The 25989-nt window shown below is 50.7% G+C and overlaps 1 protein-coding gene across 1 annotated transcript in view; it reads right to left on the bottom strand.

Annotated features, from left to right (window-relative positions):
* Positions 1-25989, bottom strand: part of LOC124219881 (mucin-19) — a 267722-nt gene that overhangs the window by 132540 nt on the left and 109193 nt on the right. Inside the window, exon 4 of the mRNA XM_069136456.1 lies at positions 2511-2625. Coding sequence (XP_068992557.1) covers positions 2511-2625 — 115 coding nt within the window. The remainder of the gene's footprint in view (positions 1-2510; positions 2626-25989) is intronic.

The raw sequence follows: 25989 nt of genomic DNA, 5'->3' as shown, positions 1-25989 counted from the left end.
CGCGGGCATAGAATTAGAAACAAAGGCGGAGGTTTCAATTAGGCTCCCATATTAGTTAGTGATAATAGGCCACCCCTGCACGTACGGAGACGGGGTTTCTAGTGCTTACCAGAGGTTATGTTAGGTCTGCTGGGGTTGTTTGCGCGGGTCCGGCAGCTCTTATGATATTAAGGGCTGACTAGGCACTCGCCCTCACCCCTTCACCACCCACGGACCACTCGCCCCGGTGTTACCAGGACCGCGGTCCATCGTCCGGTGTATTTAGGCTAGTCCTCGGATTTCACCTTCCACGCTACGGGCGTCGTTTCCTCGGCCTAGTCCTGACCTCTCTATCGCCATCGACGGTCATACGCATACACTCTGTAATACCTGTTTCCCTGCATCACCTCGGCATTAAACTACACCCGGTGGTGAAACGGGATCGCCCCAATTCCCACCGGGAATTTTTCTCTCACTTCCAAGTATACAAACCAGGAACCAAGGGTAGGCAGGCAGTCATCGTGTACGAGGGACATTAATATGCGCGCAAGGAGCACAGGCAGCCGGTGGCGGCGGAAGAGGAGAGCAACATCTTGTATTGTCAGATCCCAAAGCGACAAATTCATAATTGCGTTAATGTAGGGAACGGGCAAGGGGCGCCCACCGCAGCCACCGCACACCGTCGGGACGCCGCCACACACTCTCTTCCTCTCTTCCTCTCCTCCTCTCAGCCCCCAACCCCTCGCCGCTAACCTCTTATACGTCTTGGAAGCAGCGGGCGAGCTGAGGCAGCTAGAGGAGTCCACCTCGTTAATCTTCTCAGGATTATCATGGCGCACACGGTTACACGTTACACCCACCATCGCACCCGCACACGTGCTTCGCACCGGAATACGCTGCCCGTGGAGTAATAATTATCGATTCGTTGCATTTATGCGCTGCCGCATTTTACTAGACGTTAATTTTGCAGCCGGGGGTTTAAGTTCTCGATTGACGCGCGGAGCTCAGATGCAGCAGTTTCAGGGGATGAAAAATCGATGTTACCAACATCGGAGGTAAGAAGATATTTCACTCGACGTTTTCGCCGAGTATAAACATGATCTGGAAAAGTTTGGAAATAATTGAGACGTAGCGCACCGACGAAGTCGTAATGATTCAATCGACCGGAAGTCGATTTGGGCATCAAGACAGGGGACAGAATTTATTTTGGACAATTCTACACCCGAGTCAGGGCCGTTACGCACAGGCGTCAAGTAATTCATGTTTTACGAGCTGCCAGCACCGATTGAATCACCGCCTCCTTTCACCCCTATTCATGAGGGCTAATTTGGCCCGATTTGTAGTATAAGTGGGTGTATCAAGTATCCGGATCGGTAATCGATCGCGGGGTACTGAATCATTGACGAACACGTTACGTGTGGGAGGTTAGACGGGATACTCGACTCCTCGGGAGACGGTATAAAAAGCCGATGAATAAATCTGCCGGGTCAAAATAATTCATAGACCTCTGGGCTCTCCTCTTTCTCTTTCTCTTTCTCTCTCACGGTTTGTCTCTGGTTTATTTCGTCGACGAGCGAAGCAGCGGCCCGATGCGGAAAATATAATAAAATTGGAAAAGAGTCAGCCAAAAATATTGTGTGTACGGATTTTCAAAAAATCAATTGCGATGATAGAACAGCGAACAGTGTCAGGAAAGAGAGAGAGAGAGAGAGAGAAGAAGGGTTGGAAAGCAGGGCGCGGAAAATTCTCGCTCTGCCTACATCGCGCATATATACACATAAGCGTGTATGGAAAAAGTTTCGGTGAAATAATAATACTAATACAAGTGTTGTTGCCCAGCCTTATGGGGGGGCAATCTCGATGTCTGTAACGTGGTATTTCGTTATTCGACCGGGGGGGCAGTAAACGCGAGGAGGAATAGGATATTATTCGTCGTGGATGCAATCATATTAGTTTCCGAAGTTATTAGAATATTTATGCCCCGGTTCTGATGTGGGGTTATGCATGACGGAGACGGAACTCGCACGCTCGCGTATATACGTGCAGGGCTTCTAGAAGCCGCCGACCCGAGGATGCTTGGATCATACGCCGGTGAATGAATAAACTAGGAAAAGCAGTGTCGTCACACTCGGCGAGTTAACTCGCTTTCCTCGTGTTTGCTTTTCCGGAAAAAACCCGTAACACCGTTCATCACCCTTGATTTCCGATCAAAAAACCCATCCCGGAGAGCCGTTTCATTGCCGTAAAACCCTCTTGATGTTTTAGTCGCCAAGCTAACTTATATAAGACTTTTCGTCGTTACGATATTAAACAAGAGAGTTCGCATTTTTTCTTTTTACTATGTTTTCTTTTTTTTCCATACGCGGGGGGTTGAAAAACTTTTCCCGCTTCAAGGTGAAACGCAGGGAAGTTCGCTGAAGGGGGTCGCAGGGGTCGCTACAGCGTGTTACAAGCGCTAATAGGAGTTTAAAAGCCCGCGTCCTTCCGCTGTGCACGTCATCGGTTATTCGTCAAAAATGGTCTTCTCCTACCTTCTTGGTGTGCGTTAATGTGAACGGGATGCGTGAGACTGGCCGCCACGCCGCGGCTCACCGGCTGTTGGATATCTTCGCGGAGGGCAGCTTGTCGGGTTTTGCTCAGGTACAGCTGAAAGCAAAAAACAAACCGTAAGGGTTGATCACCCTTCATTCTGGAAAGACTGGAAAAACATTCGATAAGTTTACTTGTTACGAACTTTCGTTCTGCGTACAACTATGTGCCCTACTAAGTTCTTCCGCTCCTTCTTCTTCTTCTTCTTCTTCTTCGTCGTCTTATCCACCCCTTCACTTTTCATACTTCCGTTTCTTTCAAGAGCACGCGAGCTATCGAGCCACGTGCTCCCGATACTTTTGATGAAATTCACGAAAGAACTGCTGTAAGGAAAGCCAGCCGATCTTCGCTCGCCCTTTAATCCAAACCCCTCAGCAGGGCGGCCAAAACCATCGGCCCTTTATTCTACCCCAGAGCTAGAGCCGGGGCCCGTCCTTCCCGGTATTAAAGGGGATGCTCGAGTAAGACCCGGGGACCCGTGGAGCACCCCGAAGCGTGACCGGGATGCCAAGGGTGCGGATGGAACGAGACGGGACTTTGTTATGGCTGGGATTTAACCGAGAATCAAAGGAGCCCCTCTTCTTTTCGACGTCTTCTTTTCGCGCGGTTTCCAAGACCGGACAGGCGTTTACTTTTCTCATGGTAAATCTAATCAGTTAGAAATTCCGTTTGATTCTGGCCGCGGCTCCCGGCATCGAGGGAGAGCGAGACTCGCCTTTCCGCTCATTCCCGACTGCCAGCGACTTATTTGGGAATCGGGCTCCGTCGCCACGCGATGTCCTGCAGGATCTGACTTGCTGATTTTTGCTCAGTCGCTACCCGGCTGTCCCGTCCGCTACCGTCAGGCCACACCAAAGAAGGAAAAGACATGCTCGCGTCAACCGGAGTGAAAAGTTTAGCATACGCATTTTGTAAATTGAAATGCGGACAGGGAAGGTTTGAGCTTAGATTGAAAATCCCCGTCTTTGATACGAGGCGACTACGCGCTTCCCCCGATACTTGCAGCTCTTTTTTTCCGTTTTTTTTTTGTTTTTTTTTTCTAACCACAAAAATTATTCAGCTAAATTGAAAATGAAATTTCCAATCTGACACGCGTCTGCTGCCTCGTTCTCTATCCTCTCCACCTCACTCTCTCTTTCTACATCCTCCAGGATATCTAGCGTGTCTAACAACGTAACTACTTCCGTATCCACAGCGTATAAACAAGCCATAACAGTTTTATGGGCCCCCATTAGCGAGGGACCGATCCACGGGGGTCTTGAAGCCACCCGGTGATGCGGCGCATCGGGCACCTCCGAGATTGTGGTTTACACGACAGATAATTCTTCAAAGCGTTTTTATTGTTTCCAAGGAACGCGGGATCTCGACCTTTCATTTCTGGGGGTGTAAGCCAGCGGTTTTCCCCGTTATAACTGCACGGGTCTCGTGACTTGAAAAGAAATTAACATCGCTGGTGTAAAATTGCCATGCGGAGTGACTCGTTATTGCACTTGACGAAATTGATTTCTCGCTAAAACGTCGAGTACCTACTTTCACGTATATTCAACGACTGTCGAATATTCGGAGTATGTAAATAAATGAAAAAAAGAAGGGGCCGATCTCACCGAGTGGGCGAGGAACTTTCACGGAGTTGGATTACGTGTGGCTTCTGGCGAGGCGGAGGCCGCGGGGCTGGGAAGCGTGATTGATTTTGCATACGACACGGATTGGACAGGTTTGAGAAATTGGACTGCCTTTCCGGCGCTTCGGGGTTCGCCGGAGTTTCAGCTCGAAAGATTCGATACACCATCGAGGTGGAGAATTCATATCTTGTTCCATATCTCGATCGGTTTATCCGCGACTGAGAGTAAGGAAATACCCTCGCCGACTTCCGCCCTTGCTCGCGAAGGTATTTACGACCGCTGTCCACTCCGCTTACAAGTTTACCATTTTATTTCACCAACAGGTACTCGATCCGGACATCGAAGGGCTCGTTCGCCGGTTTCGGACATTTTTATGCTCTCAGGATCGAGGCGAATGGGTGAATATTCCACCGAGCTGAGTTCGATCATTTTTCGAAAAGCCAGCCAGACTGCCTCTGGTCGGAACGGAGACCAAGGGGAGAGAAGAGGGAATGTGAGAGAGTAAAAGAGAGTGAGAGAGAGAGAGAAAGAGAGAAAGGACTCGGCGTATTCCGAAACGTAGGAGAGAATCGGAAGGCGCAGGGAACGCGCAGAGCAGCCCTCGGCTCCGAGGGGCTGGGGCGAGGAAGATAAGGTGGTCCTGCCTCCTAGATTATGGAATGGCACTTTAATTACACTAATGGGAGAACCAAATGTTAATTACAATTCGAAGTCTAAAAGAGAGGCGATTTGGAACGCCGAGGGTATAAGGTGTGCAGGGTCCGGATTTGGCGGAGGGTGCGAGACGCGTTATTTAATTTCCACAATTCTTTGGAGAAACGGAGAATATTTCAAAGACGAAGAAACAGCGACGAGTCGACAATTGCGAATCAGGATTTGCGAGGTTCGTGGAAGAAAAGCCACGGGCGAGGGAAAAGAATGAAGCGGAATGAGAGAAAATAAAATAAAATAAAATAACCCGTCGACACCCCCGAAGATAAGGAACTGCTGTTGATATTTTCCGGTGGTTGAGTTAATAATACGCGAGGTACACAGAGGGGAAGAAAAACCGTCAGATCTCCAAAGTGGTGCCATAAAAAGGCGCGGATGTGTTTATTCAGGAATTTGCCTTTTCCTTTTTCCTCTCCGGGCTGCAATTCCGCAGCCTCTCTCGCTCCCTTGACTTACCCTGGCATGGCCCCCGTTTAGCCTTATTCTTTCTTCTCGCAACAAAATCGCAGCACGGATTTATCTCGGCGATTCTTCTTTTCTCGCCGTGAAACATACTTACGAGATTTCAGGTCTCGGCTTCGTTGTCTGTCGACCGAGAGACAAGAAGCACGAGTGGATCGGTTTCCGGTAGTAACTTTTCTCTGTTCAATTGTGTTTCGTTCCCCAATCTCGGCGATTAAATGGCGGTTGATTATCGCGGTGAATTAATAAAGCAGCCACCTACCGTAGCCGCCTTTGCGTCTTTGAAATTTCGCGTTCACTGAGCGTTATAGACCCGCGGGATGACCGGGGAGCTTTGAGAGTGGTGATTCGAAAATGGCGCAAAGCTCGCGAAGCACGGCGGGTAATCATGCGACAGACAATTACACAGAGTTCCTCTGAGGGCTGTTTCCCCCCGTTAGCATGCCACTCCAGACTTGAAATCCCGCGGCCACAAAAGGATTAAGAGACCAGTCAGCATCGCCGATCCCTTTGTGTCCGAGCGAGCAAGTTTTTCTTTAAAATTCCCGACCAAGGGCCAAGAACGACAAGGCCCGAACTCCACTCGGTATTTCCCCACTTCTCAGTCTCCGCTAATCCGTATACCACCGTGATAAAAAACACTTTTCAAGCCAGAAAGGGTCAGGGGTCAGCCTGCCGTCGAGTTTGATTCGATTCCTCAACACCGGGGAAATCCAATCCGGGCTTCGCCTTGTGTCTCGATGCCACGCATCGACGAGTGTCTTTGTGCCGCGATCCGGAAGGGGCGAGGAGAGTTGAGCCCGTGTAATTCCGGGTCGAAAATTAGAATGCCTGTAAGCTCGACACTGCCGGGCATCAAAGGCCGCACTTGGAAAGACGCGAAATTTCATCGGAAGCCATGCGATGGACCGAGCCGGACAGAGTCGAGGGGATTGACGGTCGGAACCTGGCTCGGCTCGAGTATATCAAAGCACCTCTACCTATACGCGTCTGGGTTCTCTCGTCCGAGTCATTCGCGAGAAATCATAAGCCGCGCTAAGCTTTTACATATTTCCACTCCGGACCTCCATTCGCATGTCTTTCGGGTCTTCCGCTTGGACAAAAAGCCTCCTCTGTCCATTCTGTGCTTCTTGAAAACTTGAGGAATTCTTTCGACTCCGATTACACGCATATCTGTCAGGTGTGGCAGGTGTGATCATTGCCAAGTATGCGCTCAATAGCGTAACATGTTAATGGTGTTTTATATATATCCATCGCTGACAAAGAGCCGAACGAATCCTGCATCCTTTGAACCCCGTAATTATCGCACGAAGATGAGATCTTCGTAGATTCGAGAAGCGATAGAATTTGTTGAGTTTTGAGGATCCCGTGGGAATCGGAGAGGCGATTTTTTGACCCGTTTCGTCAGCCAATTTCGGCGGGTAACCCGGGCACGACTTTCGATATAATCCTTAGGGTTTGCTCGCGACGATATCGCGTGACATCTCGGGTTTATTGTTTCCGACGTCGACGAGAGAGCTAGGTGTGCGGCACCGATCGGATCGCCGTCCCCGAGAGATGGAGGAGTGGAAAAGGAGAGGCTCCTGTCAGCGCTGTCAGGCGTCCAATGGACCGGACTACTACTCCCATTACCGAACGCGAAGAAATAATAAAAATGCCATTAGTGTCTCGGGAACTCCCTTCGCCGTGTTTCATCCGAGAAACAACCCCAGTTTTTCGGACACTATCCGAGGACCTCGTCCTCCTTGCCAACCTCTTTGTCACGAACTCACACTTGACGAGGCCAATTCCTTGGCGCTGCTCATTTGCCGGAAACAGTATACATACACACACACATATATATATGTATACATATGTACACGTATAAATTTTTGGGCCAAGTTTTCACAGTTGGTGTCCATTTTTTTCCTTCTTTTTCGTTCGTCGGATACCTATATAGGTAAACGACAAATTGAACGGCTTCTTCGTGAGGGTTTTGAAGGGGGGGGGGGGGGGAGGAAAATTCAACCTTCATTCCCGAGGACATCGACTGGAGATTTCGGGGGACGCGGGCGGCATATCGAAGAGTAAAACAATTTCGAAGAGGACGGACCGCGGGCGTGTTGCTCCGTATGGCGACAAACTTGGGGTTCGTCGCGACGACCACGGCATACTAATGGGGGTCCGAAGGGCGTAACGACGAGGAAGACGGCGGGGCCCGAGGTGGGTAAAAGTCGGTTCAATTCGTCGAAAACTTCCGAGATTCTTGACGCGAGCTGCGTGGTCCGCGAAAGTTGATCGGCGATTAATTATAGAAGTTCGCGGAGTTCAAGGTCTGGTCTGCAGGATCACTGGGGCACGAATGGAGCATAAGGTCGAAACTGTGCTTCGACGATGGAGAAAAAAATACCCCATCAGCGTCACGATCGGGGTGAACAATCCGGCCTCGTTACGGACACCGGATATTAAATTGGCTAACCCGGTCACCGGAATCCTTGACGAGAAAATCTGTTTACCAGGTATAACAGAGGCAAATGAACGATCTTATCCCGAATGAACCAGCCAATAATTGCGCGCTACCATCGGCGACCCTTCCCGGTATTCCTGCAGGAGTTGATCCCGTTTCTGCAGGGGGTGAATCCCACGGGAGAGGAGCACCGCGGCGGTTGCTCATCGGGGAACGTCTGCCGCGAAGGATCTTACTTGTAGGAGAGTCGTTGGCCCAAGGAGACCATTTATCCTCGGAAGGATCTGCGTCCCGGTCAGGCGATACGTTGACCCGGCTTTGGACAGCGTTTTACCGCTTTTCGCCCTGTGCCAGAAGCTCGCAGCTACGTGAAATCGTCGCAGGTTCCTTGGGGGGTCGAAGAAACGCACGATCATTGGTTGTGACGGCGCTGCGGGTCCGTTAGAAATAATATTAGTTGGAAAAGTGGCAGCGAGTCTGCGTCGAGGAGCCGAGGACGTAGCTGTTAGTGGAGGCGGGGTCGCGCGAACTTCACTAACGAGGTTTACCGCTAATCACCGCCAAGAAACCATTCGCGTATAATTTGTTTATATCCTGGGATACGCCCACGGAGCCGCAACGCCGACGCGTCTTCGCCGTCGAGCAAAGTACATCAGTTCTGCAACGGGGTGATTAACCCTAATGCAATTCCTTCAAATAATGAGTGTCAATTTGAGTCAATCATAATCCGGTTACTTCTCGCCTTGTCTTCTTGCTTCCCGGCTCCTTGCTCCTCCGGTACCTATAACGACGGCAACCTTTATCCCTCGCACGTAAAACCGGCGTGTCACATTCCGTCGATTTCCACGCGGTGAATTTTTCTCCTCGACTGCCCCGAGAGCGGTAAAAGTGCGAGGAAACCGCCTCCCTCCTTCCGCAAGCTTCACTCAATACGCTTATCTACATATCAAAAAGGCAATTTGTGGAACTCGCTTATGCAAACGTTGCCGAGCTGCTGGCAGCGTGGTCCACAATGCAAAGAATTTAAATCCAAGCGCTAATAAACCAGTCCCTCTTTGCGTCGCGACGCTGACGAGCTATTTGAGAGGTTAAGCTTTTTAAGCTCCGCACCGCTTGAGCCGCCATAATTGCTCTTTCAAGTACGAACGTTCAACGTGAACTGGAAATTTGCATGATGCACCTCATAGTTTCGACTCACGCCCTCAGTTTTTCGCACAATTTTTGGTACTTGGAAAATGCGGAGTCGCTGCACTCGCATCGAGACGTGATAGAAACGGTGGTAATAACCACCAACCACCCTCCCTAAATTCCTATTTCCAGGTAGTAATCCTCATGGTCTTCATTCAAGGCCACACCTTTCCTCCGAGGAGTTCCATCACGGGTAGTTTCAGTCCGTACAGGGCAAGAATTTAATTAACTTTTAGCATCGTCTTGTTCATTTGAAGCAGAGCTTCAGCGTTTCAACGCCAGCCCGCTTCTCTCTCTCTCTCTCTCTCTCCGCCTGTTTTGCTTCGCAGGTCTGCCGTCCCAGTCCCTCTCCGGCCGTGCCATTAATTCGCGCACTCGTCAGGACGCATACATGCCATTATGCGAAATGTTCTCATTAGCATTTAATACGTGAAACTTTGATTCTGCGGGTGGAAACTCGGGAAAACACGTGAGGATGAGACCCGGCTGAGCGAGCGGGACGCCGAAAGAGGGAAGGAAGGCGCGAGAGAGGAGCCAGAAGGTCTCGTTCCTGGCCCGGCACTCGCGCTGATTGCGACCCGTGCGGCGATAATTGGACCGGGGTTTTCCACCACCCGGTATCCGCATCCTCTTTGCTTCCATCCACATAAGCGTATGGCCACCTTGCCGCGAGTGCTTTGCAGGACCAAAAAATACGGAACCGTGTTCTAATTGGAGCGAAAGCAAATGAATCGGATCAACCGAATCGAAGGTTTGAGTGGCGACCAGCGATTCCCACGATTTCACCAGCAAAGCTACCGAATTACCAGCTTGCGAAGAGAAGAGATACCCTCGTTGTGGACCAGCATCGACCAGCAGCCGAGTCCGCAGCGAGCCGAGTGAACTCAAATTAGGTTAACCTGAGCGCAGTCAAGTTGACTACAGTTAGAGGAATAGACTGGCTAATGTCTTTTCTGTGTTCAGGGTCCCCTGTGTCCCTGCATGTCCCTTTCTCGTCCCTCGCTGTACGGCGGAAGAGACTCCGAGCGAAAGGCTGGCGGTCGAAATGGAGCTAGACAGGCTATTGAGTTGCTGGACAGAGCTCCGTGTGTCCGGACAAAAGATGAATATACGTTTTGTCTGTTCTTTCGTCTCGCAGGTTAGGTCGGTGGGTGGTAGGTAGGCGGTTGTCGACCTAGTGTAGACCGCCTCGGGTTAGACGTTGCTCTCGTGTACCTACACCGTATAACGCGCTTTATAGCGTAACTCCAAAAAGGATCTCAAAGCGCCGTTGCATTTGGCGGAACGGTCGGCCAAAGCCAGGGCTTAACAAGTTGGTTCTACGAGGCGGTGCCTCGTCCCTTATGACCGTGCGGTACAAGGCCACTCGGATATACGTGTAATAACGCAGGATGGTAATAGAGTTAATTGCCGGGCCACGAGGCTTACAACTTGAGACACGCGACGCACCTGATACCAACAAATTGCCTCACGGCTCGTCTTCGTGCCGGCTGGAAACGAGTTCAGGCCAAGTTCCAGAAGCCCAAAGAAGACGCGCACGGGCTGTCTTCTGATTCCGAATCATCGACGGATTCCACTCACACGTTCCAACAGACGCAAAATGATGGATCGGCGCAATTTGCTGGCTGGGATCCTCCCGACCAGAACCCGGCCTCGTTCCCGGATGACCTGGGCGAGGCGATTTCGCGACGTTAACGTATGGCTGCTCCCAGACCTCGCATAACTCCGGGGTTCAATTCATATATTCATACTGTGAGGCGGGCGAGCGGCAGCTTCGGAGTCTGAGCGAACTACGCAGGACTTATACCGCGATTGCCACCCGTGGTGACCTGCGGCATAAGTCTTGCCAGAGGTGATGGAACGCTCCTCCCCGGCCGGGTCACCGCCGGCAGCGAGACGAGGACGCCTCCCAGGATGAGAGTGTCGTCCTGTGACTGATTGTTACCGCGTTACAAACAGCCCACGGGAGGCGTTCGGATCCGCCCCAGAACTTGGAGAAATTTTTGAAACGTTCGTTCGAAAAACTGACGTTCAAAATCCCACGCTTACACTACTTCCGTAGAGTCCACGATGAACGCGAGGCGTCTCGACGCTGGCGGAGTGTTAAAACGCAGTAAAGTTGCACCGGTGCAGCAACTAGAGCTTAGCGCGGCGGGTTCAGTTTAGTTGTTAACTAATAGCAGAGGGATTAGGTTGTTCGTTAGTGAAAATTATCACGCCGTACACGAGCTTCGGAGCATGGAGTGAGTCGGTGTCGAAGGAGCAGCTTAGGGTGGAGGTATCGGGGATTTTCGATGAAAATTTACTCTGGTTGCTGGACCAGTTTTGTTCGTCACTGCTTTTTCTTCTTCTTCCGGATACACCAACGCCGCTGTGACGTTTACACCACGACAAACGGACGACGTTGTGACGCTACTATTGTAAAATGGTAACGCGCGTTTCCGACAGACCCCGGAAGCACGTCAGAAAATGATGATAAAATCCATCCTGACCAGACCAGCGACTGCCTCGTGGCTTCGATACAAATCCGCGCAGCTCCAAGTAAGGATCCCTTCCAAAATCTCAACCTGCAGAACGGGGATTTTGAGGAAAGATTCGGGAGTGAGCGTCGTCGCGATGACCAGGGGCGAACGAGCACGACCGGGGGTGACCAGACGAGAGGGCGGCCTAAGCACGTTCTCACCCTTGGTGCTGCGGTTGCGAGGACCCTCGGAGGGCCTAACGAGCGGCTTTGTCATTCTCTCTCTTCCTCCCTCGCTCTCTTAATGATGGTTCCTACCACGCGCGTAAATAGAGCCACCTTTACATACGCGAGCCGTACGCCGTTTCGCTGGTGACGACAAGACGACGACGACGACGACGACGACGAATAGGACGTGAAATGGGCGAGAGAAATTCCTAGACACGAGGAGCCAAGATTTTGCGGAACAGAGAATCGCGTCTAATTTCAAACTTAGAGAGGATCAGCCAATATTGTTGAACCTTTAAACCACCGGTTGGAAAGCCCGGAATCCACTGCAGAAACTGCTGACAGTCTTCCGGTCAGTTTATTGTTCGCTAGGTCCCGGAAACTTTTTTAGAACGCTACTTCGACAAAGTCCAAAGGGCTAAGATTTTGCTACGGATTAATGCCCTCTCATTTAAATACAAATCTGATGCTGATACAGAGGGTAGGCGGCGGCGTATGGCGAAGGGTCCACAGCCGGAGTGTGTTTGCCGTCCGAGTAATGACTGGTAGGGTCTTGTCCCAATAGGGTCAAGGAACGGAAACTGGACACGCGCGGAAATGCCATGCAAACAAGCCGACCTTCAACCCCCTGCAACGAGCCTCGAAAATCGGTGGAAAATTCGCCTCACCCCGCAGTCCTCGAATATCTCGTTGGGGAACGGTTTGCTTCTACCAGTAGGATCGGAAATAAATATAAGACATGATTTTTCGCCCCATTTGTTACAGGCGACGTTTCCGTTCCGTCTGAAACGGCGAGTGAAAATATCCGCGTATCGTGGTCAGTCGGCCGGCGATACTTTGCATGCAAACGTCGCGTTACATCTTCCGGTTGTAAAGAAATTTAAGCCAGCGTTACACGATAAATTCCAGGAAGCCTTCCACCGATATGTATGCTAGAGGCGACCGACGGGCGCGGATTCTGTAATTTAAATCGGCAAAGTTTTATACACGTAAAACGGAAAAATCAAAATTTACCGAAAATCTCAGAGCGACGATTATCCTCGCGGGTTTTATCAGAACTGCACAAAACTCGAGTGACAAAGTGAAAGAGAGAGAGAGAGAGAGAGAGTGGCCGCGATTCGATGAGTAGAGACAATGCGGATATTGTGCAAGGGGGAAATATAGGGACGGGAAAGTAGACAAGCTGTCGATATCTGAGAACTGGCAGGAACTCGATCCCGCCGCGGTGCTGCCGAGTAGCGCTGCAAGCAGATGCACAAAGTTTGAGCAGCCAGGCGGTGCGCCGCGTGGTTAAAGAGAAGACGGTTCTTTGGGTAAACATATCCCAGGACGTGGAGGATGAATCTGCAGGAGAAGGAGCTATAGAGCCAGTCGGTGGAAACTAGTTGAAAGTTACATCTCGAGCGAGCTTGCACAAGATCCGGGAGAGCGGAAGTCTGCTGCGCCCTGTCTTCTCTCCTTCTTCTTCCTCTTCTTCTTCTTCATCTTCTTCTTATCCCCTTTTTTGCGAATGATTGTCGAACGTTTTGCGAGGGAGTTTGCTCGGCAGTGCAAAAGCGATGCCTCGATGCAATAGAACGCGGCAAAGGCCACGGGGTCTGTTTAATCGAGCACGAACCCGTTCTGGAAATTTGATCGCCGAGAGCAGCAGCAGCAGCAATTGCTCGACCCCTCCGCCTGTTCTCAGATCCGAGCTTTCCAACTTTGATTCGATTTCACCGCTTTTCTGCGAACGGATTTTTACCTCCGTGCCACACAGGCACCAACAAATCCCGAATTGATGGAGCCAGCGCTGATTTAAGGAATTGCTCAGATTCGATTCAACGCGCATTCAGTGCAGCACGCTGACGGGGTCAAAGTCGGTGAAATTTAGTGGACGACTCATTGCGACAAGGCCCCGTTTACAGAGTACTTTATTGAGTACTTCTCCTCTCTTTACGGCCGACGTGAAAATTGGGGGATTTGCAACGCTCTCACTCGCTGAGCCTACTCTCCAAAAAAAAAAATAACACACTTCTTCTCTGCAATCACCGCTTCTCGCGGCGACCTTTCGGCCTCTTGAATCACGTCAATCCTTTCTCCTGAGTTGGCGATCGGCATCGGAGTGTATGTGTGTGTATGTCTGGTGACAATTATTCAGCGAGAAAGCGTAAAAACAGAACAGCGGTTAGAAGCAGCGCGCAGGGAGGCTAACCGCTCTTGCAGGGACAATCTCATCTCATCCGAATCCCATCGTAGATCGCGAAAGTCGAGCCCCTAGATCTCCGCCACCCTTCCTCTTACATCGGCTGTAGTACACCGGGTCCCGTGACCCTCGACGTGGCAAATTGAGCACACATTTACCCCCTTTCCCTCCCGCCCTTCTCGCAGAATATATACGACCCATTCGCGAGACAAACGGTATTGTTTCTTTTTCGACTGTGCACCAGCGGTGCTCCGGATGGAGCAAATGCGTTGATAATAATTACCCGGGCACCGGGGAATCGGTCGGCATTATTTATTCGACTTCTTTTAGCAGGACCGTCTCTCTTTTCTACGGGACCTACTTTTGCGAGCACGGAGGAAGCGTTCAACGACGAACTTGCAAGGACGAAGAGTGAGAACTCTTATTTTCTCCGCACTGCGACAATTAAGTCATTGTTTCAATTTGCACTGACATCGTACCCCTCCGGGATTGATAACGCACGGTAGTTTCTCACCCCAATCTTTGGGGAATTTTGTCGACGTCAACAAATTCCTTGTGCCCATAAAATTTACGCGTCACTCAGCCTTTCTGGTAGCTAAACATCGAACGAGCTTTTCCCCCGGTTGCCCGCCTTCGTCTCTCCCACGGCGTCCGAGGTAAGCAGTTCTTCTTTGAGCCAGTTTCGCGATCGGGATGAAGAAGTTTATCGCGATACCGTGCCGTGGGTGAAAGCTACGAGGCGAAAATTTTCGAGCTTTTCATAAATACTGGATGGCACCGACTAGGCTTCGCTCTCGTTCCCGGAACCGCCTCCGAAGATGACGAAGAGTAAAATGTAGAAGAGGGTTCGGAGACGCGCTCGTCGTTCTATCGACGGTTTTGCTCGTCAGTCCAATAAAGGGTTAATTAATACGCTTTAAAACCCCGCGAGAGACGGGGGAAGAAGAGAGCAGGGAGCCGCAGATGAGGCGTCGGCACAAAGGTTGCCGAAAGCTGCGCGTCGTTGCGTGATACCCGAAATTCCGCTTCTCGCGGATGAACCGAATTATTATTAACCCGACTGGGTAAAAGCGTTCGTCGGTGTATCCCGAGCTTCTTATTGTCGGCTTTCAATCGTACCTTCTGTGTACCCTCTCGGTCCTCGTCCGGCCGCTTATTTTATTTCGGTGAAAGAGACAGAGGTGCGAGAGAAGTCGGAGACAAGAAGCCAGCCAGCGTTCCGGGGCGCCAAAGCGGTGATGCCAATGGCGACTTGTGAACCACTTGTCGCTGTTACGACCCCATAAATTTACCGAATCTCCCCTACGCGAGTAGGACCTGCCGACGAGGCACCTCGGGTTCCCCGCTTCCTCGGCGAGCCCTTCACCCCCGTCCAACTATCCGCCTAATCGAAATTGAGATTTCTCTCGATGCTTTCCTCGACCCGGCTTGTTTACCACCATCATTTTCTCCCGGTCGGGCAGAAATCCCCGAAAATTGGCCCTCGGGTCGGGATCGCAGCCGGCTCCGTCCTCCCCCTCCGTCTCATCCTCAAGCGTAATATGCGTAGATCGCGAATCCGTGACTGACAATGCTGATTACGGTGCTAGGCGGCGGAGCGCTGTTTTCGACTTAAGCAGCCCCGGGTCTTTGCCCGCTCGCTCGGCTGCCCGGAGATTGTGCAAATATAATTGTTTGCACAAGGTAAGATCAGGGTCAGCTCCACTCGAGTGCACTCCGCCGGGAAAGCCTAGGTTATCGGGTTTGACCAGGGGCTAAGTAACGGGTAACCCTCGCTCCGTCCCGCGGCGAGTGGGTACCTGGCGCAAAATCACTTGTGATCTCTTACGCCGAAGGTGAAACTTTTAAACGCCGCAGCTGAGCGGTGGAAACTCGGTCTCGTTCGTTCCAGCCGAGCCATCCAAGCGTGGAACCTCGGCGGCAACCGCGTGTACCAAGGAGTCTCGGATATTATGGAGCTGCAGAGAGAGACGCGGGTCGCCCCTTTGTTGGGTTGGTGAACGCCGCGGAAACAGTCGCCAGGAAGTCAGCCAGCGCGACGAGGATACCCGCCACCGTGACGTCCTACACGAATGACTTCTCATCTAGTTACAGTACGTGGCCCCGGTCGGTTTCGGTGGTTACAAGGTGCAGGCGTACCAAGCGTCGAAAATATCCGCGGGGACTGTTTACTCCGTTTGACGAATTCGTACTGCCCTATGACGTACGGCTTCATCTTCCGGCGGAGTCCTACAGGAATGGATTTCCCGCCTTTCCCCGACCCTTGGCTCCAGCCACTCCGGGGGGACGGAGACATTTCTTCGAAGTCTAGTTCGCTTAAATCGTGTGCCACCGTGCAAGCGTGTGGGTCCCTTCTTGGATCCTTTCGTCCCTCGACCCCCGCATCGCGGAGACACGGCCTTTACAATACGTCCTCGGCAGCCAGTCACCCTTTCTCTTAACGTCCAAAGTTTTCAAAGTACGACATTGAATGGGGGCCATCATATATAGGCAGCTTCCTTCTCTCTGACACTGCCTCGCTTCGCGACCCCCCCCCCTCCTCTGACTCCCCTCGCCCTCTTTCGCCGACACGGTTCTGATGTTTTGTGAAATGCGTCAAGATAGGAGACGAACCGTCGAGGCCCCGTTCTGAATTGCTGTTTGTCCCAGTGGACTTTGTCTATCTTCAGTCCTGCGCGTCGCGATACTCGCCAAGAGTAACCACCGCTCTCCTCTTGATTGTTCGTCATCATTGTTCCGCGAACGTATATCTCTCGAAAACTTCACCGTATCGTGACAGCCTGCAGGTGCGGCACTTTCAACTGACGAAGAAGAAGAAGAATAAAAAGAAGCAAAGGTGTGCAGAGAGCTGTGAATTCTTCGATAATCCTCGAAACGAGTTGATACCATGTTTCGCCAAGACTCCTGGTGCAGGAGATTTTCCGGAGTTCGGTCACGTCGTCAGCGGGAGCTATAAGCCGTCTGTATTCACTGAATAAAATAGAGGACGGAGTCGACGGATCGCAACAACACGTCAAACATTACCTCGCAGCGTTGCCGCGCGAAAAGCACCGCTCTCGGTGCCGAGGGCACGGTTTTGTCTAAACCTGGCCAGACCTATCTACGAAGTAATGAGGCCAACCCGCGAGTAGCTGGTAAACCCTGTTTATCGAGCTGGAATCAGCCGACTGACCAGCAAGAGCACTTTGTTTACGTAGCGAACGCCGAGGGGCTGAGATTCGGCCCAACTCGCCGAAGAGAAGTGGGTGCTCGAAACGGGCGTAGCGTTGACGGTGTCCTCGGGTCTGAAGCGTTCACCGTCTTCCCCATTTTCCGGGTAGTCCGATCTCTTTGAATTTTGCAATACCGTGCAGTCGGCGATATGATCCTTTAATGGCCGCTTTGTGGCTCGATCCGGTGCAGGGGTCTCAGGAAGGCTGCCGGCAAGTACTACACCAGAAGGAGAAGCCGAGTCGGGGATGGGAAAAGCTCGGAGAGCAGGGTGGTAAAAGGGAGATGAATAAAGGGGGCGGGGGCGTGATCCTTGTCTTCGTCGTCATCGCTTCTCTTCCGCCCGCCTCTTCTTTGCCTCGCCCTACCTTGCCTCACCTTACCTACTGCAAAATACCGACCGACCGACAGACCAACCGACCAACGGACCGACGGCTGCTTTGGTGCTTAATTTTCCCCCTCGTAATTACGCGGGTAACGCGAGCGAGACGGACTACGCCACAAAGCAGGGCGTATATACATCCGCAGAGACCAACTCCGAGGTGTCGGTGCAGTGTGGCGCATGTCAAAGACGTACTCGAGACTTTCGTATCCTGAGTACAGCCGTTATCACGATACGTCACAGTTACCGAACCATCGTTACCGTGATAGTTTTTATTATTTCCACTAAAGCGTCAACAATATTCTCCACGTTTCGTCTTCTTCGTCATTTCATCACCGGGATCCTGTATACAAGATGTCTCTGAAAAATTAGCAGCAAACCTCGGAAAATGCTTTTCGTGGCTAGTTTACCTTCAATACATCCACCCAGTTCCACGTCCTCCTTTCATCCTGCTCTCCTCTCCGTTAGGGAAGAAAATTTTCCTTTCAGAACTTTACTGCTGGATGCGGTGGTCAGTCGCACGTTGAGCGCAATTCCGTTCCATTCACGAGATAAATCAGGATCAAAAAATCGTTTAGATCTTCGATTCGTCTGGTGAAGAGAAGGCACGTACACATGCACTGGACACCAATTAAACACCGAAATCGGACCCTGAAGATCTGGACCTTGGATTCGCTAAACGCGCTAATCACGTTGGTGATTCGGTAACACACGTGTGTTATCGGGTTAATTGATGTCAATGAAGCTGAAAGTCTGTAAGACTTCAACCAGTAGCGATTAAAAGGCTATCGGTAGTTCCAAACAGTTTCCTCTGATGGGGACCTCTTGGCTTTTGCAAACCTCGGTTTCTCGTTGGATACTCTCATGCACAGAGGCAAACAGGCTCCGGAGACGCCCATTTTCCGAGAGAACGGCGATGAAAAATTCGCCTCTGGCCTGTCTTATCCGTTCCCGTACGTCCGGGGTGAAAATTATTCAACGACATGCCACGGCACGATGGCATCAGCTGCGGCTCGCGCGGTCCGCAGCCTCTTCCGTCACTCCAGGACCAGAAGCACCCTCTCTAATGCGAGTTAATAATACCCCCCTCCTATTTTTAAGCATTGCTATTTTATTTATAAAGGCTACCACGCACTCTTCCGACGGGTTGGTAGGTAGGTACAAGCGCGCTTTGAGGGAAGGTGGAAAATACCTCCGCCGCACGTGTTATGCCACTCCGAATTTTTAACCTCGTCATATTCCCGGGTCCTGGTCAATAATGAACGAAAATTTCACGGCGAAATAAGACCCGAGGCAAACACTGAAGCGGTTATTCCGGCAGGTGGTTAGCATTTGGCTTTGGTGGTCTTCTCGTCCTCCCATACAAGCGGTCGCAGGGTAGTTGGCTGGAGCTGGTTGAGGCCACGGTATAAATGGCCGCGCAGGAAACCTTCCCGAGGTTCGTACAGTATATGCCCGACACAAAAGCGACTGCCGGCAATTATTGTTGACGGTCAAGCTGCCGGCTGGCTGGCTCGCTGACTGACTGCCGGTGCCTTCAGCAACGGGCTTCCCGAGTTCCCGACTACAACCTCCAGACGAGGAACGGGGTTCCCAAAGTTTCTCCCAGTCGTCCGGCTTCCCGGTTCAAGAACTTTCTCTGCCGAGGAATGGAACGGTTCTTTGTGTCCTGGTGAACCGCCCCGTAGTTTCTCTTCCGAATTCGAACCAGCTTCACCCTAGCAAGAACAGGTCTCGGTATGGGCTGGGTGAACACGTGATATAGACACGTGACGAATTGATTCTCTCCTAGGAAAACATACGCCTAGGTTTCGGTGGCTCCGGATCGCCGTCGCAGCTCTTCATAGTCAATTTTTCGTTCTCAACAATATTCGAGGTCGAACCACTCTCGCGGATGAAGGCTCATGAGCTTGCGGAGGATCTTGCCCCCGGTAATCCTCCGGAATCTCAGAATTCATCCAGATTCATCTCGAATCTCGTATCTCGTGTCTCGCGCGTCGTGCTACACAACCAATTACAATATTTTCCGGAAGAGCGAAGCGCGGATTCGCGAGCTTTCGGGGGCTGAGTGTATGTAGATTAGAATCGGCAACGAGACGCCCCTGAGTAGGTGAGGTGGCGGTGAACGTGGCCAGGTCGAACGGCTGCGTTTGCGTAGATCCGAATTCATCCACCCAAGGTGGAAGCGAACCGAACGCCACTGCTAAGGTGGGATATTTCGTTGTGTATTTCTCAGCTGCTGCAGCGGTACACCTCACCCCGAGAAATCGCTTTCCGACTAATCCCACGGGATATAACCGCGCCTCACTCTTTCTCTCTCACTTTCTGTTATCCCCCTGTATATACCGGGGCGATCCTCTCCACTTCCCTTCGTCTTCCCGCAGGACCCGTCAGCTGCGGGATATTTTAATACACGTAAAATTAAAATTAGGGGTTGATTTGCATCCTGTAATGGGGAAAGAAGGCCGCCTCGCCCAGGGCTTTCCACGGCTGTAAGACGCCGCGTGAGGATCACCGTTCTTCAGACACGGATCCGCAGGTACGATATGAAAATATAACCGAGAAATATAGTTTCGCTACAAGTGCGCGCAATTTTCTGGCCAATTTTCAACCATCCCTGCCTCTTTTCTCGCTCTCTCGCTCTTTCATCCTCGCACTTCTTTCCCTCTTTTCCTCTTTCCTGGGCCGCCTATGTCGTAAGGGAAACAGAGGGGCGGGCCTCGGGGTCACTCGGGAAAAAAGAGGCCATTTCACAGCTCATTCCCGTCGTCTCGAACCCCAGCTTTGCGGTATCACCGCCACGCCAATGCCGACGCCTCCGTAATCTGTCACCAGCTACGTTTGAGTAAAGCAGAAATTGACAAGCCGGAGAAGATAAATAATAAAATAAGAAACAGGCTGCTTTTTCCGATCACCTGAAATATCGTCGTGCCATGCCCTTGTCGAAACTGATTGGAACGGATGACGTAGATATTTCAAGCATCAGCGAATATATTCGGTAGGACGTTTTGCGGCCGGCCAAAGTTGGTTCAACCTCTGAAATCGTCGTCTTGGCATCGAATTAATTCGTCTTAACGAGAACTATATGCAGAGGAACAAAAGCGCGGGCATTAGTTTAGATTACGACGTTAGTTCTGACCGGATGTGGCTTCTCGCCGAGCGGAGAGGGAACTCCGGTATATATTGAATGGTTCCTTTGCGGTCCGCCTCTCCAAGTTCTTAGGCGTCTGTTAGAACTTGCAAGCTCCGCCCTGAGGTTCGGCCAGAATTGCAACGAGTCGAAATTGGGATGCAGTCGAGTGTCGAGACGAAAAAATTGGCGACAAACGTCAGCACGGCTGATCGTCAAACTTCTCCAGACAAAAATAATACAAACTAATAAATGTTGATGCAGTTTGATAATTTATTACAGAGATATGAAAACCTCTGCTTTTAAAATAGGAAAAAAAGCTTTTCAAAAGCGCGTTGAGCAGAGTCACAACAGCGGCTTAACAAGAAGCCCTAGTAATGGGATGGGTACAAATAAACGGAGAAGTGAATCAAGGATGGTTCGACGGGGTCTTATCGGTGTTACTGCTAAAGCCGTTTGCGTCTTGTAAACTTGGCGACTCGGACCAGGCTACTAGTTGATACAAGATAAGTTGGGTCTAGGCTAGCGAAACTTGATACTCAATATGTGAATTGCGGCTTCTCAGTGTCCCTCCACCCCTGCGTGTATTCAGAGATGGTTAACGGTTGGTTAGCCTCGCCATTGGTCTGGCCGTGCTATCCTCTTACATCCCACTTAGACCCGAGGAACTGGCTGACGCCGAGTCCGTAACTAAAGCTTCGTGACTGTAGAGCCAAAGCGGAAGGGTGCACAGGACCCATAAGACGGACTTCTTCCACGCTTCGGGTGACTGAGACAAACCGGAATCTGCATAAACAGCGTCGTCGGCACACTTCGTCGGACCCGATACATTCTCAGCGCGGATTCCAGGCACGGCTAAGTAATAATCTGAAGGTGGTGTGTAAGGAAACACGTACGAAAGTGGATAAGCAACTGGGAACTTCATTTGGAACTCGTATAAGAGAGAGCAGAGCCGCACCTAGAATAGGTTATACACTGTATGTATACACACGTAGTCGGCGCGAGGGGGCAGGAGAGAGGGAGGGAGGGGGCCGGGTATTCTGCCGTTCCTTTCCCCCTCGGCTGCTCCTCTCAGCAACCCTTGCTCACCGCGTACGGGAATGCAATAACGACCTGGGTCACCCCTCACGTGGCGTCTTGCCCGTAGTTAGCCGGCATTAGTAATCTCCCCAAGGTGTTCTTGGATTCTCTTCTCTTCGCCAACCTCGTCGCGTCATCTTAACCCCGGCGTGACTCCTGACCCCAAGATGCCTTTGCTAGGTGGAAAGAAGAGGCCAAGTCCAGAATTTATCTTTCTCGCACAACGACAGGGTGAACTGTTTTGATACACGACGGTGATGTGCTACGATTGATGGCACTTGAAGATTCAACTCCGCGTATTATTACATCAATCACATTGTTTTGATGATTATCGAGTGATTCCCGCGTTCATTGCGGCACCGTTGATTCAGTTAATCGTTAATGGAGCCAATCGTGATAATCGGCAATCTAAACACTGTGACTGGTCTCCGAATCAACTTGCAATTAGTCCGGCATATGATATCGAATATGGCACCTTAACCGGATTCGAAGTAACGGCCGATTCGTGTGTTGAATTAATTGAAGGTGTGATTCTGAGAGCAATGAGTGAGACACAAACCGCGACGACGCATGGTGGTGAGATCCGAAGCGGCTTTGAGGTACTGACCGACGTGTTGAAAGCGAAGCCGAGGACGTCGCGCGTCCCTTTAGGTCGAGACAGGCGCCGGGCTTCTGCCCTTATCACCTTCCGACTCGGCTGTATTAACCATGAATGATCAATTAACCTGTGGACCCAGGCCAACGCCGGGGTTAAGGGAAGACGTCGCCGCCCTCTCGCCTCCCCGACCATCAAACGAGATTATCGATTTCCACGTAGACGGCCATTCCAAAGGCGATCAGGATTACGCCGGGCAACCATTGATCAGGAGACTCGAGCCGTCTGGTCCATCGGTTTTTTCCCGTCGATGGTCTTCGTGCTGGATAATTGCACCTGGACGATGGTCAGCGAGGACGAGGCGGCAGTTCCGTCTCGATTCTGACCATCGTCTCGATCGGCTTGCGGTTATATAACCGTAAATTTTCCCAGACGACACGACGACCTCAGTGAAGATTACAGAGTCAGACCACCAGGACGGTGTAATTAGCCGGACGGCGATTGGCCCAGCGCAGCGACCGACACGTCATCAACTCGATTAATATCCTCTCTCTAGACTCCAGGCAGTTGAAATCAATTGTCCTGTGGTCCAGACGACACAAGGTTTGCAAAGTCGCACATCGTTTCTAACTCTCGGCTTACTGCCCACCTGTTATCAACGAGGCTAGTCCCAATAAACCATGAAGAGTGAAAAATCCCGGACAAGAGATCAGAGGTATCATTTTGCCACGTCGAGATGATCGATGTCTGGCCAACTGGGCGACGCTGCGTCACTCTTGTGCATATAAATAATACAACTTCGAATAAACAGTTGCGTGCAAAAGTTGCACGCACGTGGTTGGAAAGTGGATGTATGTACCTATTCGAACTCCAAATAGTGTTAATAAGAAGAAGAATGAACGAGGAAACCTGTACGAGGTGAAATCGACATAGCAACCGTTGGTTCAAACTGTTCGTCGTTAAGACAGATAAGAATCACGAGCGTGAAAAGGAGAGTAGACGAGTAGAGAGAAAGACGATGGTTTCACCGCGAACGAGGAAATGCGCGATATGGGATAGCGAGCCTCTTGCGTGGATAAACTGCAGGAAGACAAGTTTAGACTTCGGGAAGCCTCGAGGATCCTGCGGAAGTCTGGCTCTAATTAAGCGCCCCTCGCCGTTCTCCGTCCTCCGTCCTCCCCACGCCCCCATCTCTTCACTCGTCATCTTTCAACCCAGTCTCCTGCACTCTCCCGAGAGCCCCTACGATAACTGGAGACTCGAGACTCGAGCTGGCTCTAGAGTCTAAAGCCAGCCAACCGACACGCGAAATTTCCCGAGATAGCTGCATAACCGCCATTTAATGCTGACTATCGTTGATTTTTCATCCCATCTGATTATCCAAGGCGAGCGATGAAAATGGAAAAAAATCGGATAGAAAATAAATGGGTGAATTCTGTAGCCAAGCTTTTTCTCCGTTCCTTCCACTCTCTGCTCTCTGCTTTTTTTTTTTTTGTTTTCCTTCGCGCTATTCGCCGTAATTCGAATCTTCGAACCGTCGACTGAACACACGATGACTTCTCAGAGGATATCGGAGCCAGGAAGTACCGCGGGGTAGGTAATTAATTGAAGCCGGGACCTCTTTTCGTGCGGTGTTCTTTTCTCTCCTCCAAGCCCCCTCTCCTTCTATTTTTTTTTTTTTCCGAATGTTACCTCAACCGAGATTTGATTGCGTGGAGGAAACAAAATGGGAATGAGAAAGCCGGCCTGCACTCGGGTTCGCTCGTGCGTTCGAGTTCCTTACGTTCTTAATTTTATACCTCCCGATGTTCTAATTGGCTCATTGTAATTCGGACCACTTGAAAATAAATAACACGGTCACGTTTACAGTGGCCACTCGAAAAATGGAGAAAATAATGTAATTTTAGAAAACAGAAAATCGAGTAAACACTGTGGAATTGAAGTAAATGATTTCAGGCTTCCGCTTCGATTCGACTGTGACTACACGCGGAAGGCCTGCAGGTCTGGTGTAAGATAAAGGCGAGAAAAGGAGGGACTCCAAGCCTTAAAATAGAAAGGACTGGTACACCGGAGAACGGGGGCAAGGCAGTGCCAAGTGGGGCCCACCGCCCCCCGTCGGGGAGGGGGCTGGGGGAGGAGGACAGGCGCCCTTCTTCATAGCGGGTGATTCCCTTAGCCAGCGGCGTACCACGCGATGGTACATTTTTAATTACTTACACCCACGCAGCTGCATCGCGCGCGATGACTATAAATCAGCCGGAACCGCCGCCCAGCAAAGTAATTACGGCTTGAATTTTAGATAATGTTGCCGCAAGCACGGCTCCTCGCTCGCCAATTCTCGTTCGCTTCCACCTTTCCGCCGCCCCTCCCTCGTCCCGCTCTCCTTCAGCCCCCGCGGTATCCCGGTTCACCCGATTCGCAGTAAACAAGTCGCTGCTCCTTGTGCTTTTGCACCGCGAAGTTTCGCGCTAATCAGAACTGCGCGAGCAAAGCTACTCCGCGTTTCTTACCCGGGATTTCGTTCTCCTGTCCTCTTTTTTATCGTTACCTTTATACCCGCAACACTCGCGAGTCTGATATACCCGAGATTTTCTCCCGCCGAAGGACGGACAAGTCTTGATTGAATAGCCTCGATTTCAGGCACCTTTCTTCGACACAACCTTTACCTACGTGGGAATATCCAAGTGAATTTGCGGTGTTCTATGCTGCATAGTCTGGATAGTCTGTATCATCGGAAACGCGACGTGATAATTCGCTGCGAGTATATACGAAAATTCGAATGAACATTACTCCGCAATATGACTAGATAAAATAAGCCGTTAAGTTTGCGTAAGACTCGCGCGAGGCGACGCGACTCGACGTCTTGGTTCAACGGGAGATTTTCGAGGACGGCGGGGGAAAGATTAACCATCCGACCGAGAAGAGATTCCACTAAGCTTTCAGATTTCGCCCTCTTAGCCGACCAAGGATTATAAAACGCAAATATATTATCCCTTGATTAGCCGCGTTGGGACGGGGAAACGTAGAGTAAACATCAAATTTTAGGCCTTTCCTAAATCAACCTAATTATCAGCTCCCAGTTGTCTATCTATTCCCCCCCTCCCTCAAACGCGACCCTTCTTCCTCCCACCTTCTCGAATTTTACAGACTCGGCGGTAAGACGTTTACCTCAAAATGAAATTGACCAAACAGGGACGACCTCCGGGTTTTTACTTAATTCATTTATTTGATCGTTTTTGTTTTGTTTGATTGCTTTTTATTCTCCTCGTTGTAAGTTTTCCCGGATAAACGGTGATTCGCAAGGCGTGGAGTTTCACTCCGCGTATACAACGATCTATGTATTCGATACTCCTGCAGTACGAACGTGTCTCGTACCCACTTCCAGGCTTCGTCTTTGCCTTGGAATAACACGTGCGTGACGATAGCCAAACGCGATCCGCGTAGCGAATATACATTATGAATTGCACGATCATATCATCATCATCCCCCAGCAGAGAACGATCGTCTTCGTAGTAATATCAACGTATTATTTTTTGGCATTGCGGCGCGAATGTTGAATCTTTAGCTTTTCTTGTTCGGAAGAAGAGAAGCACATGGAGAGGAAAATAAAGACAAAGATTTGCCAACGTGACAAGAGATACTCAAACGATTTTGAAACAGTCACATTACCAAATTTCGATTAAAAACTATACACAACTCAGAGAATATAGAATAGAATAGA

Source organism: Neodiprion pinetum, chromosome 5, assembly GCF_021155775.2.
Source record: "Neodiprion pinetum isolate iyNeoPine1 chromosome 5, iyNeoPine1.2, whole genome shotgun sequence".
NCBI classification, from domain to species: Eukaryota; Metazoa; Arthropoda; class Insecta; order Hymenoptera; family Diprionidae; genus Neodiprion; species Neodiprion pinetum.
The sequence above is the reverse complement of the archived record's forward strand: the minus strand, read 5'-3'. Positions and strand labels throughout refer to the sequence as shown.